Here is a 15,562-nt window from a genome sequence, read left to right as displayed (position 1 = left end):
ACAAAGGCCATACATTCAATTATGTAGTCAATATAAATTTTGTATTACCAGTTACAAATATTAAAAAAACATATTCTTCACCCAAATGGACAATAATACTAATTCAATACCATTATGTTTAAGCAGTAAATCATTCATTTAATTAAAAAATAAGAAATATCTATATATCTTCCCTTATATCTTATGTTTTTGATTCTTCATGATAGAAATGAAAGCGTTGAAGTGAACCATAGGTTTCTTCTACAGTCAGACTACTATTTCTTTGTTGTATAGAGCAGAATGTCATGCAGTGGTCATGGTTTTGTAGGCAGCAAATGAAAAATATGTGTGAGTGTTGGCGAATGTGTGTGTCTGAGATGCCTGGGCATATAAGCACGCTTGTGTCAGGGTGTTTACTGTACATGCGTGTTTTTGTTGGACATGCATGTGTGTGTTTTGGTTTAGCATGTTTGTTGGCAAGGGCCTCTATGACAGTGTGTGTGAGTGAGGCCTGTTTTCACTGGATGCACGAGTGGATTTCATTTTAAATGGCTGTCTGTGAATGTGTGATTTGAGATTTCATCTTTGCTTTTGCATTTCTTTACAGAAATCTCAGCAACAATCGCATCCGCGTCCTGAAAAATGGTTCCTTCGCTGGCTTGTACTCCCTCGAGAAGCTGTAAGTAAATCTCTTTCTTGTCTTCATCATCTTCATCCCCACTGCAAGGCTTAGTGGTTTCTTTGATGGGTGTCTAGGGTTGGGCTTTTTGATTCATTTGTGGAGTCAAATGCTAAAACATTAAAATTTGTAAACGATTACTCAAATAACATGTAAAATCACTAATAATGGATTTAGAATAAGGTAACTACATAAAAACACAAGCATGGCATCAGCAATATGTTTTTATAGATTTTAATGCTTTTATTCAGGAAGGATGCAAGGAATACATTTATCAAAACTGACATTAAAGACAAGTTGCAAATTATGTCTGTCAAGTAAATGCTGTTTTTATTCATCAGAGAATCCTGAAAAAATATATAAAAGTTGTTACAAAAATATTAAGTAGCACAACTGTTTTCAGCATTGATAATAATAAGAAAGACTAAAGACTGGAGCAATGGCGGCTGAAAATTCACATTTTATTTTATAGTTAAATATAAAAGCTATTTTAAATCACAATAAAATCTCCCAATATACTGTTTTCCTGTATTTTTGACAAAGTAAATCTAGCCTTGGTGAGTGAAAATATTTTTTCAATCTTACTGACGCCAAACCTTTGAACAATAGTGTACAAAAAAGTACAACCACAAAGCCTATCACTATTTAAATCTTTCATATGCATGTTCATCTAAACCTTAAAGCAGTATTTTGGGTTATTTTTAAACCAATATATTCTTAATACAGTATATGTTTCAAATAAAATTAAGCATATTTATATTATATGTGACAGAATCTGTTAAGTCTGTACTGTATATGGCAAATTATATCCAGTGTTTCATCTCATATCTCACTGACTTTCACTTGTTTTTGCTCGTAAAGTATTGATTGCGTGAATTTCAGCAAATCATCACTGATGCATAAACAAAAGTACATCTGATCAGAAAAGTAGTCCCACTTCGAAAACAAAGTTAGAGATTGACAGATCAAGTTTTTTCGTTCATCTTTTAACCAAATATTTGCATGCTTCAGCTTTAAATACAATGAACAAGTTCAAATATGGTCAAAATCAACAGCATTTTACATTATTCTGAAAGTAATTGAAAATATTTTTTTCTGATTTCATACTGAATACTGAAGTTAACGCTGGCAGGGAGTTGTGTGCTGTTTTCCGTGAGTGTGATGCTACAGTAGGGAGGGGGAGTCGGTACACAAGACTATCACAGAAAGAGTCTCATTACACCTCCATATATCACTCTGTGAAGAACTGCTCAGATAATAGAGGAGGAGGAGAGGAGGCTGCCTGGGACTGAAGGAGGAAGAAATATGTTGTGCTGCTGATTGACCTGCAGTATCGGTGTATAAAACTGACAGCTGCAACAGGTCATTATTTTCTATTTAAAGCGGTTTTGTAGCTCTACTTGAAGCCTTCGTGTTAACTTGGAACTATGGCTAAAAAAACATAATACCAAAGTATTTTTAGTGGACTAAGACTTATTTTCTAATCGTAAATTGTGTTTGTTATGAGTGTATGTGGCAACACGTGTTAAATGCGTGTGTGTGTTAGGTCATTATTGTGTGCACGTTGGTGCGCTCGTGCTCATGTGTGCACGTGTGCAGTGATTAGCCGTGTGTGTGTAAGACAGGGCTGCTCTCTGTGTGTAGGTGTTTGTTTGGGGTAAAAGGATCTGATTTGCTTGTTTTTGCAAGTGCAGACAAGACCCCTGGGGAGTTGCGGAAGTCAAAGGTCAGAGAAACTGGAGCTGTGCCCGCAAACAGGCACTCGTACCTGGGACTGTAGTTAAACTAGGCTATAGAATGGGGGGGGGGGGGGGGGGGGGGCGCTGTTTGGGTAGATATAAAACTGTAGATGTTAACTCTTTATTAGTACCACATAAATTATTTTTCAACTTGTATTAACTGAGAAAAAAACCCACAATGTTTTATTAAGAAAAGGATAAGAAACGAGTTGTATTTTGCTTTTTTTTAAGCATTATGACATTAAATGTTTATCAAAAACTCTTTTTTTTGTGTCGCATACAAAAGTTTTTTTTTTTTGCTACATTTTTGGTTAGTAAATTAGATGTTGTTGTTCCTAGATCATAAATTCCTAAGATTTACTGAGACTTTGACTTTTTTTAAAAGATTATATTAACATGACAATTTTGTACTGTTACAGCAATTACAGCGATTAATCGTTTGACAGCACTAGTAAATAAAACGGTAACACTTAAGAATAGGTAACACTTGTTAACTTTTAACTAAGGCAATTTAATTAAGAATAAATTATTAATTTGCTGCTTATTAATAGTTAGTAAGGTAGTTGTTAGGTTTAGGTATTGGGTAAGATTAGGGATGTAGAATAAGGTCAATGTATAATATTTGTATCCACAAAACTGAAAACGCGTTCCTTATCCAGTAGGTCTGTAAAAAAAAAATGACACAAAAATGGTATGGCAACGGATGTTAAAGGAAAATAAAAGGAAGCCCAAAATATCCTTGGCCACTACAGTTCTAATGCTACATTCCAATCGACGTCAGATGTGAGATATTCTGTCCTCATATATATCACTGACTTCACTCTGTAAAGACATTCAATTGCCAGGCAGATGACTCAAGCATTTGCTTTTGGACATGTGTCTCCAAGCAATGTTATGCAGCGACAGCATTTATTCCTCAGGTGTGTGATTATGAACGAATAATCAGTTACTGGGTTTTACTCGCCTGTCTTTGAATCATCTTATCACATGTTAGTGTGACATCACACAACAATAATCACATTTCTGAATGAGAAAAACTGGAAGTTGTTTTCCAAATCTGATTTCAACAGAATTTTATTGTACTTTTCCAGGTGGTAAATTCTTACTTTTAGAGTCGATTTGAATGCATTATGATAATAGAGGAGACAAAAGAAGATAAATATATCATGTCATAATCCACTGTGAGAAAAAGTGTGCATAATAGTATTGAATATGCTCTTTGTCATGTGCTAAAAATCTTAACCTTCCTTTTGCATTAGGGGTCCCAGAAATGTTTTACATAAAATAAAAAAATAAAATAAAAAGTTTTTAGTAAAGAAAAAAAAGTTTTGATGTTGAAAAAAAATATGAAGTTGTCAAATAATGTTTATATTCAATGGGTCAAAACTGACCCAAGAAAGTTTATGCAGTCTTTTTAATGTTGTTGGAGGTTTATTAAGCATATATATATATATATATATATATATATATTCAATTATATATATATAAATTCAAAAAGTATAATATTAATGAAATAATAGGCCACTTAAGTGTACTTAAAAGAGAAAACTTTCATGTCTATCTTTCTTAACACACTTAAGTACACATTTAAAAGTGTTTACATAGGTACACTTTAAATCAGTGCTTCCATAATCTTTTGTCATGCTAGAAAATAAGTACACTTATTTTGATGTGTTGGTTAACATATTAAAGCACTGAATTGAACTGTAGCGTGTTTTTCACTATTACATTTAAAATATATTTACTTGCATGAATAATATGTATGTACATGCATATGCATGTAAATATATTTTAAATATACTTACTGGTAACCTCATCATTACAAAGGTATATTTACAAATGTATTTAAATACATGACATGACATCAAAGCATATTTTAGTTTACCATAAATATTAGTCAATACATTCAACAGTACACTTTAATCACATTTCACAGACATATGTGACCCTGGACCAAAACAAAAAGTCACTGGGGTATATTTTTAGCATTATTAAATTTTAAGCTATTAAATATATATTTTTAAAAAACGTGTATGTTTTATAATTATTGATATTTCTTTTATGCCAAAAATCATTAGGATATTAAAGATCATGTTCCATGAAGTAGTTTTGCAAATTTCCTACCATAAATATTTCCAAAATAAATTTTTGAGTGGTAATATGCATTGCTTAGAATTCATTTGGACAACTTCAAAGGTGATTTTCAAAGTATTTAGATTTTTTTTTGTCTAGATTTTAAAATAGTTGTATCTCAGCCAAATACTCAGATCAGGTCAGATCTTAATAAACCATACATCAATGGAAAGCTTAATGTTTCTCCTTTCAGATGGTGTATTAATATCAGTTTTGAAAAATTGACACTTAAGACTGGTTTTGTGGTCCAGGGTAAGGTTTATATAAGTTCTATATGTGACTCTCTAGTACTCTAAAGCTCAGCTAATTGCATTTATTAAAACATTTTAATCTACAATACTTTTTAAACAACCAGATACATTTTAGAAAACTTTACATTCAGTTCGCACTTAAGTATGTTCCTTATTTCCGTAATAAGTACTCTTTCTTTATCACAAGGGCTGTAAAGTTCGAAGTACTAAATCAGTTTATTCTGCTCATGAGAACCTGATTATAGTCGATTGTATAATTCATCATAACAAACAAATTTCCCAGCATGCCCTGGGCCTCAGCCTCCTGCGGAGTGACAGGTCTGTGTGATGTGTGTACGTGTACTCCTCTATTGTTTATTCTTGTTTTAATACAACGGTTCAGTGTGTGTGCGCACATATCCCTGTTCATTGTTTCCAGCTTGTATGTGTGTGTGTGTGTGTGTGTGTGTGTTTAACGTAACATGCTGCTGAAGTTTATCTTATCTGTGCGGTCTGTACAGCAGTCATCTCAGGACAAGTTCATATTTTCACTCTCTCTATAGCCCAAAAACGGCTGCCTGTGTCACATTCATGTCTAGGAGTGTTATTATATTAATATCAATCACAGATCTGACTGCTGAAATATCTACTGCAATGTTCTTTTTTTCCCTCTCCCTCAATTCAAAGAGGTGTGTTATCAGTGCAGCAGTATTTCACTGAAGTGATGTCAAAGCATTCTTTATCATGACACATATGTTATCGATATGACACGAAAGAAAACTGCAGCACTCTGTCTTTTTGTCTGGCTGTGCTTTTCTCATCCCATGTGCTGTGTGCTGTGCAACCTATTATGGAAATCTCTCTCAAACGGTTCTGGCGTCGCTTCAAGGCTCTAAATATTCTCTAAACAGCCGTCACCCCCTTCTCTCGCTTTTTCTCTGTATACAGTATGTATATACTCTTTAAGCTGGGCGTTCCTGTGAAATCACACATAGCAGAGTGAAATAATGGAAGAGAATCCTCCAGATTATTTCATTTAATTTGGAAGCGTCAAACTCATTTTAGGTCACAGGCCAGATTTGATTTGTTAAACCTCAGTGAACCGATGGAGAGCACATGCACAAATGCATTCGCCATAGAGCGTATGACATCCTGTATCAACTGTTGTTTTAATATTGTATAAAACATTGTATATGCTAAAACAACAGGGAAGCACAAGGAATATGTCAGCAAATACTCTGGAGACACAAGGATGTGTGACAAACAACAGGTTTATTAATGAAGGAGTCCCCACGGGATGCATACTGTTAGCAGGCAAGACTCAAGGGCTTAGCTTATCAAGGTAATGTCCTGTTTCTTCCCACTGATGAGCCAAGGGAAACAACGGAGCTTAGGAGCGTTTGATAATATAGATGTGATCCTGGTTGGAGCATGCTGGCCAGCAAACATACAGGCAGTCCGAAAAGTCAGCATTGAAGCTACGAGACCAGACAGAGACACAGAGGGAGAATGCAGGGATAAAGGGAGCTTGACTGGCAGAGACAGGTGGCAGTGATTCGTAGGCAGGTGAGAGTGACCTGCTTCATGTGACGGGTTGGTGAGGCTGAATCCCTGATAGAATCATTTCTCTCATATCCCTTTAAATACCTTTATATGGAATTGATCATTCTAAATAGGATTTTGCCTATTCAGATTTTTTTATTTATTGGATTTTTGAATTTTCAGCATCATTACTCCAGTCTTCAGTGTCACATGACCTTGCAGAAATCATTCTACTGTTAGAATGATTAGAATTAGAAGGATCTGTTTTGCTGCTCAAGAAACATTTCTGGTTATTATCATATATTATTATGTAGTACACAGTACATTATGTTGAAAATAGTTGAGCTGCTTAATATTTTTGTGGAAATGCTGACACATTTTTTTTTTCATAATCCATTCCTGAATGGAAACGAATTCAATATAAATGAATTTAAACAAATTGAAAAGAACAACACTTATTTTAAATAGTACTAACATAAAAGTATTTGATGTCACTTTTAAACAAATGTAATGCATTCTTATGGAATAACAGTATTGATTTATTTAAAAAAACAAAACAAATTAAATGCATTCTTGATGAACAAAAGTATTAGAAAAAAAATCTGACTGACTGCAGACTTTTAAACAGTTGTAAACAAATGCAAAGCTCCTTCCCAATTTTTTTCCCTGTAAAACCATTCATTTGGAACATGTCACAGTTATGACATATTAGCACAGCACCAACCATATTTATATATCAATGCTGCACCTCGATTAACATTATAACTGAACTTGAGGTAAAATAACAGTAATGAAAAGAGATTTATTATTGTTGTTACTGAGTCTCCTTCATCATAACGTGGCATCCTGACCTTTCAGTGCACATCCCTCAGGTCTGACACAACTAGCATGTTCTCTCTGGAGTTTTCACACTCTTAGACATTATGAAACTGATTCCCTTTAGTATATGTGCCTCTATAAGGCCTGCAGTATTACTGTAGTGCCAGAGGGCAGGAGAAGAGGCTGGCGTTGGTTCTCTGGTAGCTCCTCACACAGTCCTCCCTTTCATTAAAGCAGACCTCCTCAAAGAAAAGAAGTCCTTCATAGCTCGCCAAACCACCCAACGAGAGCGATGTTTAGCCATGTTTGTTTTATACCCTTATAGAACACAGCGGGCTGCTGTAGGATGTTGTGAAGGCCACATGTTAGTGTGCGTTTGTGTAAGTGTGTCTTAGTGTTGTCTTGGCTTTCTTTCACATACTCACAAGCATGTTATATGAAAAGAGCAATTTTCACCTGAACCCACATACACACACTCAGCCAAAACCACGTTTTTTCCCTTGCTCTACTAAATTACATTTTCCACCCAGTGCCGTCCCTTAAAACGGCACACAGCCACATAGACACGTACACACTCACACACACACATCCTGTAATGAGGCTGGCCCCTGCTAACGAGCGGCGACCCTAAAGAGTGTGTGAACAGATCACAGCGGCCTGTCCAGCACTGATTTGAGCACAGCTAATGAGAATAATGAGAGAGAGAGAATGAAGATTTACAAGCTGATAGAGTGAACAGGATAAGGAAAAAGTAGGAGCAAAATGTACTTTCATAAAGAGAGGAGTGAAGGAGAGAGAGACCTTGACCCTTTAGTGTCTATTTTGTCTTTTATAATGTAGAAGAAATATCCGATAGATGGATGGATGGATGGATGGATTAGACAGACAGACTGATACGCTACAACAGATAGCAAGACAGACAGTTACGATATGATACAATACAATACAATACAATACAATATAATAAATAGACAGATATGATATGACACAATACGATAGATAGACAAACAGAGAGACAGACATGATATGATACAATACAATATGATAAACACAGACAGAGATACAGATACAATACAATAAGATACAGTAGATAGCTGGACAGACGGACAGACAAACAATACAATACAATGTGATGTGATAAGATACGATACAATACGATAGCTTTTCAGACAGACAGACAAACAATACAATACAATGTGATGTGATGTGATAAGATACAATACAATACAATACAATGCGATAGCTTGTCAGACAGACAGAAAGACGCTTGTTTACTGAGAATGTCCCAACCATCTCCTTTTAATTTAATGTAGGTTCGTGTTTGGAATTAAGATTATGCTGTGTTTGGAATTAAGATTAACATTGTTTCCAATGTAGGTAAGGATATGAGCTTATCCAGAGTGTGTATGTGTGTGTGCTGGTCACTGCTAAGCTCATGGCCCTCTCATAAAATCTGAAGGGTAGTGGCAGTGGCAGTGAATTTAACCATCTTTCCCTAATAAACATAGCTAGAGAAGGACAGATGTGGATTCAATCAGCTTTTTATGTGATTAAAAGTCCAACAATCCTTCATTGATTAACTCGAGAATAATACTTTAAACAAGAAATAAATAAAACAGATCTCAGTGAGACAAAAATACATCTTAAGCATATATAATATGGTTATTTCTGTCTGTGATGTGTTTTAGTCCAACCTTGATCACAATCAATTTTTATTAATCTGACCTGCCCTTGTGATAAAAGTGCATTTAAAACACTTGTAGAGTTCTTCAGATCTTGAAAACAGAATTAAAAAGTACTTGCAGGTAATATAATCTATCTATATCTATCTATCTATCTATTTGGGGGTGGAACGGTTAAACTTTTTCAATGTTCAGTTTGTTTCAAGGTTATAGAAATCTAACTACAAGCAAAAGCACAAATACATACAATAGAGTAGTGTTGTCACGGTACAAAAATTTCAGTATTCGGTACCGATACCAGTGAAAATTCACAATTCTCTGTACCAATTTCGGTACCAAAGCAAAACACAAAAATATGCTAATAAACAAACAAAAAAAAAAGCTTTTCATTACTAAAAATAAAACTAATGTAATTCTTTATACTTATTTACAATTGTGTTTAAAGTTTTTCTACAAGTAATACAATTATGAAAAATAGTAAATAAGTTTCACCCAAATTTAATTTGTCTCTTAATTAATGAAATGTAAACATTTTATTTTTTTTGGCAAATTAAGGGGATTTGCTATTAAAATTAAAACATGGTAGAAATATTGTGTGATTTATTTCTTTAAAAATAATTTTTTATTCATTTTTTCAACCGTAGTAGCAGTATCACATACATTGTACTAAATATTTGTAATATTTCTAGCACAATGCCTTTATGTAAAAATGAACTTTTATTTTAACGGGCTCCCGTGAATACCTTTAAATTGACACTGGTTTTACTTAAATGAAACGGTAAAATGCTTGTGAAGTGACTCAGAACTGGTGATGCTGATGTTGTTTATGTATTTATGTCTTCATTGAGACGGCAGATGCTGAAATTACTGCAAGCGTCACACGCTTCAGTCTATGAAGTAAACAAACCCGCATGTCTCTACCATTAATTCATTCACACAGAGATGCGCAGAACATGCAGCATTCATATTTCAACCAACTTTTGTGGCTTATAATTAAGATACCATTAACATACAGATACTGGTCCATATGGAGATTTGATTTGATTAATTTATGGTAACTTTGACAAATTCCGTGACTGTCCATATTAAAATGTAAGTTTCATTTTCATGACTGGATTTAGAGATTCCGTCCACGTTTTCTGCCTCGCGGAAATCATAGTGCTGTATGCGTCAAGAAGCGGGTTGACCGGGTACTTGGTACCACCTGGTACCATGACGTTTTCATTTTCTTATTACCGACTTGGTACTGAAGTACCGGGTCTTTTGACAACACTACAACAGAGTAAAGATGCAAATAAAATAAACAGATTTTTTTTTTTCTAGCATTAATTTTAAGGTACAGAAATTGAATGTAAAACAGCATCACATATTTCACTGTATAAATTAAAGATTGTTCTTTATTAAAGTTATAAAACCTTTTTAATCAAGAGCTGTGAGTGATTTCTTTGTTGTTGCTGTTCGATTAGTATAAAGACTGTCACTTTAAGAAAATGCAGTGATACAGTAGGCCTACGTTCAGCCAGCGATGTCTCCTGTAGAATACTTACCAAAACTAGCATTTTTACCTTTTTTTTTTTTTGTGTGAATTTGTCCATTTAAACACAATACTTCAGAGGAGCTTATATTTGCGCGCGTTCTGAGATGAGGCGTGGGTTTGCACACTTCGGATGAGCGCATGCACAAATCTTCTCACTCTGCGTGCGATCTTGTGTCCTCTGGCTCTAAAATGTTTAAACTGACAAAGTTTAAATGAGTTTAGTTTAAATACATATTGACGTGTGCTGTTCAGGTCTCATCTGTGCGCATGCGCTATTAGCACCCGGGTGATGACGGAATAAATGACTGCTCATATTCCAGCATAAGGCATTCACATTGATCAAGAGTGCATGGTTTGTCCACGTTTTTTTTATGTCTGGGAATCCAGAATGCGCATGCATCAACAGAAACATATATTACCTGAACCCTGTTTGTTTTACGTGTTACTTATAGCAAACCATATTACAGATGCTTTGTCAGATTTAAGTTGAACTGTGGTAAATGGCCACTTCAGCTTTCTTAAAGAATACCCCTTTTCATTAATGAGCCATGAAATACAGTTTCACATTTTTACATTGTTTCTTTAGGTTAACTTATAGGGTTTTTTTGATTATAAAAAGGTCCAGTATTTGTAAAAATGATAAATTATCGCTTTCTCTGAAACAATCTCTTCTGCACTACTTTCAATAAGTGGCTAACCAGCCTGCAAAAAATGATTGTTTCTTGAACTCTCACCTCATTGGTTGAACCGTTGCTGTGTCAGACTGGGATGAACTGAACAAAGTGCCACACTTTTTACACTTTTCAGTAAATTCATGTCCCTGTATATCAAACTGAAATGAAAGAATGATTCTTGAAACTGAGAAGCTGTAATATAATAATACAAGTTTGACTAGACATGGTTTGACCGGACTAGATTACATCCGTCTCACAGTTTACACAAATACTCCTCAAAACTCCTCCGCAGCACAACAGAAGTCCAAGTTCTTCTTCCAGAGTTCATTTTGAGTTCTTGTTGAGATGTTGAGCCAATGAACATGCCTAACAGCAGGGACTGAATATTCAGTTGCTGGAGCTGTCTCAGGCTTCATATCCAGTAGTAACGTGGTGAATAAAGTGTTAAAAGAATGGGACAAAGCAGGACCAGAGGAGTGTGTGAGGAAGAAGGGGGCAGACCGCTGGAGTTGATAGACTCCAGATGTGACTATTAGATAAACTCAAGGCAAGGGGTGTGTTTGTGAGTGTGTGTATGTGTGCTAGTGTGGGTGTGTTTGTGTTGCTAGCGGGACCCGATAACGTCTGGGCTTTTCACAAAACGGAAAAGCAGGATGGAGTGACAGAGTGTGCATTCACACTGAGAAATCGCTGAAAGAGCAGATGAGGTATAGTTTTAAGAGGACATTTTTACCGTGTCTGTGAAATGCACAGCTGAACTGAATTTACAACTTTCTATATTTGTTCCCTGTGTTTCCTTCTTTCACGTCCACAAGAAACCCTTTTCATTTTGCCTTCCTACAGCCCAGACTGACTGGATCTCAAAGTCCACCCACATGCAGCAGTGTTCACACATAGCCTGTCATTGTCCTGTGTTCATTAACTCTTCATAAGCTCTTTGCTGTGTGACAGCTGTTTCTTTGTACTGTTGCTGGCTTAGTGACAATGCTTCAGTGCTCTACTCTTAAAGTACTGTGTGCCGACCCAATGTGCAGGACTTTTGATTAATAATTGTGTTTTTTTCCAACATATTAATAGTTGGACTTCTGCACATTGCTTCAAAATTTCAGCAGTTTTGTTCAAGAGTTAGGTTGCATAAGTAAAAATCTAGTTAATTTTCTCCATAGAGGAACTGAGGGAAAACATTTGAACAGGATGAAAATGATAATTTTTTTTGTTTAAACTTTTTTTTCATGAACTATTGCTCTTCAGAAGATACTTGCGTGTTTCCAAGAAGACAAAATAAGTTACATTTACCCATGTCTTCACATTCAGAAAATTTTCATTGCCAACTCTTAATGTATCACATCTCAATGGAGCATCAGTAACTGTTTGAACCTTTTATGTAACTGTTGCGTATGAGTTCCTCAACTGTCATCAGTGTGGCATCAAAAGATGGCTCTCAAAATCATACAGGGTTCACATATGCAAAAGATACTGGAAAAGCAAAGAATTTGCAGGATACAGAGGATTTTGTGAAAGAACAGTGGGCAGTGTAACTGTTCAGAACAAGCAAGAAACAACCATCACAAAAACAGTGTTGGATCATAGATAATGATACAGTATTAGGAATTAAGCATATCACTCCCATGAAGCACTGCAAATGAATGGGGATGAAAACAGGATGAAGATGAAGATGTAAGTATTTCTTCTTTTGTTTAAACACTGTATTTTTTTCCATTGCCCTTTAGAAGCAGCAGAAGATATTTACATGTTTCCCTGAAGCCAAATAAGCACAATAACAACCGTGTCTCCTTCTGGTGCATCAGTGACCATTTGAGCCTTTTGCAATTGTTACGTATGAGTCCCTCAGTTGTCCTAGTGTGAAAAGATGGATCTCAAAATTATAAAGTCCATGCTGGTAAGGGATCTGGAGGATTTTTCTAAAGAAAGTGTGCAGTTTAACTATTCAGGACAAACAAGGGACTCATGAACAACCATCACAAAAAACACAAAGCAGTCATATATATATATATATATATATATATATATATATATATATATATATATATATATATATATATATATATATATATACACACACAAATATATATATATATATATATATATATATATATATATATATATATATATATATATATATACACACACAAATATATATATATATATATATATATATATATATATATATATATATATATATATATATACACACAACTGTTTTGTGTTTCTTATATAAACATCATTCTGGTCAGTCTGTGGCTAACAGAGGAAATACACATGCATAGATCATTTGATAAAGATTTGAATTAAAACTGGATTGTTGCATTAGTTTTCGTCTACATTTGGGTCCTTTCAAATGACTTGACAGCAAACCTCCTTCCAAAGTCCAACTGAAGCAACATCCCAAAAGCATAAATGGTCATTTTTTTAATACATGTACCTAATTTATTTCTGGAAGTGCACAGGCTCCAAGCACAAGGCTGAGCAATTTTCCACAATTCCGGTCTCAACGTTTATTTTGGCGTAGAACTGTCCTTCTGACATTGAACAAATATATAATCAACATTAACCACAGAAATGCAACTCTTCAAAAGTGCACTTCTTCATGAGTTTACTGAAAAAAAAAAAAAAAATCTGAAGGAAATGGTCTGGACTTCACATTACATGTGTATTTATTTCTAGCTCTTAAAATATGCTAGACATTTCAGTCTAAACTGGCCAGTCTTGAACTAGATATGAATACATTGGTTCCATTTATCTGATTATTAAAATGGTGACATTGACGTATTACACATATACTCAGATTATATTCTTTATGTGTGAATTGGGTTTCAAATGGATGATCATTTGCTATAATTTTGGTACAAATGAAAGTGAAATGTTGCCTTTGACTGGATAGATGAGATAGAGGAAAACTATTCCAATTATCTGAGGAAGGAGAGGAAAAGCAGGAAATGAGTTGGAAAAATAAGAAACAGGCAGATCCAGATTTCCTGTTTGGGTAGGAGTGGGTCAATGTAAATTTCAAGGCAGCGTTATAAGGACTCCATTGTTTAACATGTCCGATGTGTATGCTAGTGGCCATTACACAGGGTCACGTCCGCTCCCCCCACTCAGGACTCCGGCGCTACGGGAAAAAAACAATGTTTAAAAAAATAAAAAATAAGAGAGAAAGGAAACCGTAAAAATAAACGAGAAACAACTTCTGTGCAGGGACAGGAAATGACATACAGAACCAAAATGGCTTCTGCTATATGCACCTAAATCTACGAAGCAACACACCTCACCATATTCCTTCCTATATTAATATACCAAATTGCTATATTTTTTGTTAGCAACTGTTTATTTAAATTTTCTTCTGGGAACAGTGGTATAAAACAAAAAAAGCAACTGCAAATTTAGAACCCATCCCAACCCGTCCCAACCCCTGGTAGACTTCAAAATAAATAACATAAACAATAATAATACAAATAAAGTAATATAAATACATACATAACAATAAAATAATTTTTTTACAAAGATTTGAGAAAAGATGACACTACATTAAAAGCTAGAAACACCATCAATTTACAGTTTTTACATTAGATTATCATTGTTGTTGTTGTTTTGGTGGCTTAATGTGAGGAATATTTGACACCACATGTTAGAAAAAAAAAAAAAAAAAACTTTCCACTGAGGAAATATTTATTTATTTATTTATTTACTTATTTATTAAAGAGGGGGTTGAAATGCTATTTCATGCATACAGAGTTTTTTACACTGTTAAAGAGTTGGATTCCCATGCTAAACATGGACAAAGTTGAAAAAATTAAGTTGTACGTTTGAAGTTTGGAACAAAAATACCTCTTCCGGTTTGTCCCAAGTTTCGTAAAGTTTTTTTCGAGTATGGCTCTGTGTGACATTAGATGAAGCGGAATTTCCTTATATGGGTCCTGAGGCACTTCTGCCGGAAGACCGCGCGCGCCCGTAGAGCAGAGCAGAGACAATCACTGACCAGAGCGAGAGCGAAATATCACCAAAGCACAGCAGACCAAAAAAAAATAACAGCATTAAGGGACCAGTGGATGGAGTTTATTTTTACAGAGCATCAACAAGTTGTGCAAGTGTTTTTGTTTGTTTCCTGCATTTCGAAGATGCTTGTTTTACAAACAAGGCCCAGTTTGACAACGGATTTGCACATAGTTTATTTCTTAAGGATGATGCAGTCCCAACGAAAAAGGGTCACGATCGTGTGTTGGAACCGCATGCGGTGAGTAAAACTGCTTCAAATATCTCTGTGTTGTTAACTTAGCTATCGGCGCGTAAGCACATCAAGTAAACAACATGCGATGTCGGCATCAAACTGCACTTCCCACATGTACACCTAAAAAAAATAAAAAAAAACGACATAAAGTGGAACTTAATCATAGCAAATATATACAGTTTCAATACATACTACATAGAGACGTCCTGCTGTAGTCATTGCTGCTGCTGCTCTTGTTCAATTTCAGTTGCTGGATCTGATTCTGGATCATAAATATACGCTGAATCTGACTGTTAGCCATG

At 35.0% G+C, this 15,562-nt stretch overlaps 1 protein-coding gene across 1 annotated transcript in view; it reads left to right on the top strand.

The window, feature by feature from the left end:
- The window catches only part of LOC127963773 (adhesion G protein-coupled receptor A2), an 85,386-nt gene that overhangs the window by 44,538 nt on the left and 25,286 nt on the right, over positions 1 to 15,562 (top strand). The window contains exon 2 of the mRNA XM_052563851.1: positions 587 to 658. Coding sequence (XP_052419811.1) covers positions 587 to 658 — 72 coding nt within the window. The remainder of the gene's footprint in view (positions 1 to 586; positions 659 to 15,562) is intronic.

The sequence above is a fragment of the Carassius gibelio genome, chromosome B8, assembly GCF_023724105.1.
Source record: "Carassius gibelio isolate Cgi1373 ecotype wild population from Czech Republic chromosome B8, carGib1.2-hapl.c, whole genome shotgun sequence".
Taxonomy (NCBI): Eukaryota; Metazoa; Chordata; class Actinopteri; order Cypriniformes; family Cyprinidae; genus Carassius; species Carassius gibelio.
The sequence above is the reverse complement of the archived record's forward strand: the minus strand, read 5'-3'. Positions and strand labels throughout refer to the sequence as shown.